The sequence below is a fragment of the Gekko japonicus genome, unplaced genomic scaffold (genome assembly GCF_001447785.1).
Source record: "Gekko japonicus isolate JY-2015 unplaced genomic scaffold, Gekko_japonicus_V1.1 scaffold462, whole genome shotgun sequence".
Classification (NCBI taxonomy): Eukaryota; Metazoa; Chordata; class Lepidosauria; order Squamata; family Gekkonidae; genus Gekko; species Gekko japonicus.
The window spans coordinates 203,741-208,999 of NW_015175369.1; the positions used below are offsets into that span (position 1 = coordinate 203,741).

Sequence of the window (5,259 nt, forward strand, 5' to 3'; positions counted from 1 at the left end):
TTATCCGTTCTAACCCGACCGCTCAGCAATTTCATGGAATGCCCACGAGTTCTTGTATTGTGAGAAAGGGAGAAAAGTACCTCTTTCTCTACCTGCTCTATCCCATGCATAATCTTATAAACCTCGATCATGTCGTCATTTCTCCAAGCTAAAGAGCCCTAAGCGCTTTAACCTTTCCTCATAGGGAAAGTTATTACCTTTTTTCTCTCCTGTGTAAGGGACAACGTCTTCCCTGTCCTTATGCTCCAGTGCTTGTTTCTCCAGATACGCAAGGAGTTTCTCTCTGTCAAAAGGACCGGAGGGCTTTTTGACAGTCTGGTCCTTTTGCCGGAATCCTGCGGGCAGAAGCGCATTCTGCAAGACAAAGAGGGAGAGGGACAGTTATAGCTCTTGAACATTTTTGCACAACAATTAAGTAAGTAATTAACTGCACCAGAGGTTCATTAAAGGGCTGCTCCTGTAAGACAACAGGGGAAGGGGCTCTTTTCTTTTTTTGTTTTGTTACATTTATAACCTGCCCTCCCTGCGAGTGGGCTCAGGGCAGCTCATTGGATTCCACCACTAAGGAGACGCCACTGAAAAGGCCCTGGCTCTGGTAGCCGCGAGCCTGGCCACCCTGGGGCCTGGGATAGTCGGTGTTGTGCCCCCAACCGTAGTGCTCTCTGGGGTATATATGGGGAAAGGTGGTCCCTCACGTATGTCGGACCCCGGCTGTATAGGGCTTTAAAGGTAAGTACCAGCACCTTGAAGTGAATTCGGTATGCTATTGGCAGCCAGTGCAGTGCCTTCAGCGCGGGCCGGACGTGCTCTCATCTAGGGAGACACATCAGTAGCCTGGCCGTGGCATTCTGCACTAGCTGCAGCCTCCGGATTTGCGACAAGGCCAGCCCCATGTAGAGAGAGTTGCAATAGACTAGCCTCGAGGTGACCATCGCGTGGATCACTGTAGCCAGGTCGGCGCGATCGAGGAAGGGAGCCAACTGCCGAACCAGCCACAGATGGTAAAAGGCCGACTTAGCAGTGGCTGCTACCTGGGCCTCCGTTGCCAAGGAGGGTTCCAGGAGCACTCCCGAACTCCTAACCACCGATGCAGGCACCAGTGGTGCCCCATCAAAGGTCGGGAGTGGGAGCCCCGACCCCGAACCGCCCTGACCTAGGCACAGGACCCCTGTCTTTGCCGGATTTAGCTTCAGCCGGCTCAGTCTGAGCTAACCAGCCACGGCGTGCAATGCCCGGTCAAGGTCTTCTGGGCTGGAGTCCGACTGGCCACCCAACATCAGATAGAGCTGGGTGTCATCAGCATACAGGTGACATCCCAGCACAAACCTCCGGGTAATCTGGGCAAGGGGGCGCCTATAGATGCACCGCCCCCTGAGGCACTCCACACTCAAGTCGGTGCCTCCGGGACTGCTGTTCCCCTAGCGCCACCCTTTGTCCCCAACCTTGGAGAAAAGAAACAAGCCACTGCACGACGGCTCAGTCTGAGCTAACCAGCCATGGCATGCAATGCCCGGTCCAGATCTTCCCGTCTGGATCCTGACTGGCCACCCAACATCAGATAGAGCTGGGTGTCATCAGCATACTGGTGACATCCCAGCCCAAACCTCCGGGCAATCTGGGCAAGGGGGCGCATATAGATGTTAAAGAACATCGGGGAAAGCACCGCCCCCTGAGGCACTCTACACTCGAGCCGGTGCCTCCGGGACTGCTGTTCCCCTAGCGCCACCCTTTGTCCCCAACCTTGGAGAAAAGAAACAAGCCACTGCAAGGCAAGCCCCTGTATCCCCATGTCGGCGAGGCGGTGGGTTAGTAGCTGGTGGTTACCGTGTCAAACGCGGCCGACAGATCTAACAACAACAGTACTGCCGAACCACCCTGATCCAGATGCCTCCGGAGGTCATCAGTAAGGGCGACCAGCGCTGTCTCCGTCCCGTGTCCTGGGCAAAAGCCGGACAGGAAGGGATCTAATACGGAAGCATCATCCAGAAAGCTCTGCAACTGTATCGCCACCGCCCTCTAGATTAATTTGCCCAAATAGGGCAAATTGGAAACCCGCCAATAGTTGGCCAGTTCGGCTGGATTCAGAGATGGCTTTTTCAAGAGAGAGCGGACCGTCGCTTCCTTGAGTGCCCCCTTGTTGATAATCTCCCTTAGGGCACCTCAAAACCCTTCGTGGCTGGCTTTAATCAGCCAGGAAGGGCACGGATCAGGGTTGCATGTGGTTGGGCATACAGTCTTGAGCAATCTGTCGAGGCTGAGCAGGCCGAAAGAATTCAAAGCTGGAATCGAAGATGTGCAAAGGGCCTCAAGTTCACTCATTGTATCAACTGTGGTGGGGAGGTTGTGGCAAAGCGCCAAGACTTTATCCGCAAAATAGCTCGCAAATGCCTCGCAGCCGATATCCAATTCCCTAACGTTTGGTCTGCCCTGTGGCAGAGCTGTTATCGTCCGAATCGTTCTAAATAATTGAGCTGGGCATGAACTTGCGGACGCAATTGTAGCCTCATAGAACTCCTTCTTAGCGACTTTGACTGTCATCTCATAGGATCTCATAAATGTCCTATAAGATGTTCTTGTTGCTTCGTCTCGAGCCCGGCGCCACCGTCTTTCTAACCGTCTAAGCTATTGGCCGGTGTGTTAGGCGGTCGGTACATCAGCCAAACTGCCAAACTCTCCTCGGCCTCCAGCACCAGACTGACACACTCAGCCCATGATCTCCAGTGGCGGGAGCGCCCTGAAGGAGTAAGCCTCCCAAATGAAAATAGCCACTCCTCCCCCCCCGCCCCCTAGTCCATGATTGGTGTAGGACCGAGAACCCAGGAGGGGCAAGCTGGATGAGAGCTACAGTCTCCCCGTCCCGCACCCAGGACTCGGTCACGCATGCCAGGTCTACCTTCTGTTCCAAAAGGAAGTCCCAAAGGACTGTGGTCTTATTATTTATAGACCTGGCGTTGCACAAAACCAATGTCGGTGGGGGTTATCAATCCTAGCCCCACTGCCAACAACCTTCGGGATGGGTCGCAGGCTGGAAGGGCGCCGAGCCATTCTGTTTCTCAGCGTCCTTCCCTTGACTCTCTGCCTGGACCACCGCCCTACTTTCCCCACCCCAGGAGCACCGGAATCTGTTGCCCAGGCATCGCCGCACCAGCCAGTTTTCGCTTGAGCCTCAGACCGCTGGCGGGCTAAATAAATGAGCCATTCCTCCTATATATGCACTGAGAGCAGCTGCTGCTCCTGGTGCTGATAAGACCAATTATCTACCTGTCCTGCTATATAGAATACAATCCTGTACCGATTGCTATAAAATTCATCAGATCACCCGGCAATAATTAACTAACAGAGCCAGAGGCAACCTATACATCTTGTACTCGACAGTGAACTAGAATTCCGGGGAAGAAAAACTTAATCCAACAATTTAGCCAAGGGTGTAGACTTTCCAATTTCCCGGGGGGGGCTGGGGCTGGGCCAGAGGCATTGCTTTGCTAGGAGCAAGGGTGGCTCCCGGGGGAGGCTGAGCACTTTCCTGAAAATTTCGGCGGGGGCTGAAGCCCCGCCGCCCCCACGAAGATTACGCCTATGAATTTAGCCACAGAATAAGCTGCCTTGGAAGGCTGTGGATTCATCTCCCCTGGATAGCTAGATTGGAGTCCAGAAGCACCTTAAAGACCAACCAGATTTTGGGGGTATGAAATTTCTGGAGTCAAAGCTCCTCTCAACAGATACCTTTGACTCTCAAAAGCTCATCCCCCCGCAAATCGGCTTGGTCTCTAAATTGCTACTGGTCTCAAATCCAGCTGTTCTCCTGCAGACGAGCACAGCTGCCCTGTGAAATTATCTACCTTGGATGTTCACTAGGATAAAGTCCAGGTGGGCATCTTGGTTGAACAACCTATCGAATGGCAGAGCACTCAAAATCTTTTCTCGGCCGTTTGTTGTTTCTTCCACTGAACTCCCCCTACTCTGGTGCTTAAGCTTTCCCCCTTTATTCACATATTTAATCAGCATCTCAGAATCATTTTATTTTGCAGGTACTTTTAAGGCACTGACTTCTGGATCCAACCTTAAGGAGAGCTGGTGTATAGTTGTGAAGACGGACAAGATGTGATCTAGGAGGTCTTTCCAGGTTCAAGCCTCATGCCAGTCACAAACTTAGTGAGTTAGTAGGCAAGCCACGGCCTCTCTTCCAGTTTCAGTCCCTCCTAACCCAGAGCTCATATCAGCCTACCTTTCAGAGTTGTTGTAAGGGTAACATCAAGAGGAGGAGGGGAGGAGGAGGAGAAGAGTTGGATTTATACCCTGCCCTTCACTCGGAGTCTCAGAGCAGCTTACAATCACCTTCCCTTCCTCTTCCCACAACAGACACCCTGTGAGGTAGGTGGGGCTGAGAGAACAGCTCTGAGAGAACTGTGACTGCCCCAAGGTCACACCAGCAGCTGCATGTGGAGGAGTGGGGAATCAAACCTGGTTCTCCAGATTAGAGTCTGCCACTCTTAACCACTACACCAAACTGGCATATATGAAGTGCTTCCAACACTCAGACGTGCTATGTAAATGCTGCACAATATTATTTCACATAACTTGCATTTGTTCCTGGGTGGCAGCAGGATCCGTGCACTGCGTGAATAAAAACTGTATTATTTCTATCACTACATGAAGGTCTTGGAAGAGCTCACTCGCATGCCCTTTTTATACCAGCAAGCAGAGGCTCTGGATGCATACCCAGTTATGCTATTGTAGATAGGCCATCTAATATCCACACTGCTTCCCTATTGCCCCTGAACAGGATAATCTAATTTAGTGGCCAGGAGCTGGTCTGGTTGGCTGAATACTCACCTCTGGGTCAAGGTCATCCAGCACGGATTCCAGCTGCTTCAACTCCTCTTCCGACAACTTCCCCAGGATTTCGTCCTCGTCAAGGTCCTTGTACTTCTCCAAGTCTTTCCGGAAGGGGAGCTCCATAACTCTGGCGGCAGAGGGATAAGCGGCTTGTCAAACGTACAGCAAGACCAGAGACTTATTAATTGGAACTGCAAAAAAGAGAGATACTCATTAGCAAATGCATTCCTCCGGCCAAATTTTGCTCGCTGGTAGACAGTGAATGGAATTCATTTGGGCTACAAGCACACAGGATGTTGCAGGGCAGCAAGTTTTGGTGGCAGAATTCCACCACTGCAGAGGGAGGTTTTTAAAATAAATAAATAAATAAATAAATAAATAAATAAATAAATATATATATAATTTACTGAAAACATTTGCACT

General features: G+C 51.5%; 1 protein-coding gene across 2 annotated transcripts in view; it reads right to left on the reverse strand.

The window, feature by feature from the left end:
• Positions 1-5,022, reverse strand: part of LOC107122389 (tropomodulin-3-like) — a 41,178-nt gene extending 36,156 nt beyond the window's left edge. For both annotated transcript variants that reach the window (XR_001482916.1, XM_015425479.1), the window contains exons 1-2: positions 4,834-5,022; positions 198-354 (exon numbers count right to left, since the gene is read on the reverse strand). Coding sequence is in view for 1 of the 2 variants with exons in the window: in XM_015425479.1 (XP_015280965.1) it covers positions 198-354; positions 4,834-4,959 (283 nt within the window). In the remaining variant the exon portion in view is untranslated. The remainder of the gene's footprint in view (positions 1-197; positions 355-4,833) is intronic.
• Positions 5,023-5,259: the final 237 nt, after the last annotated feature.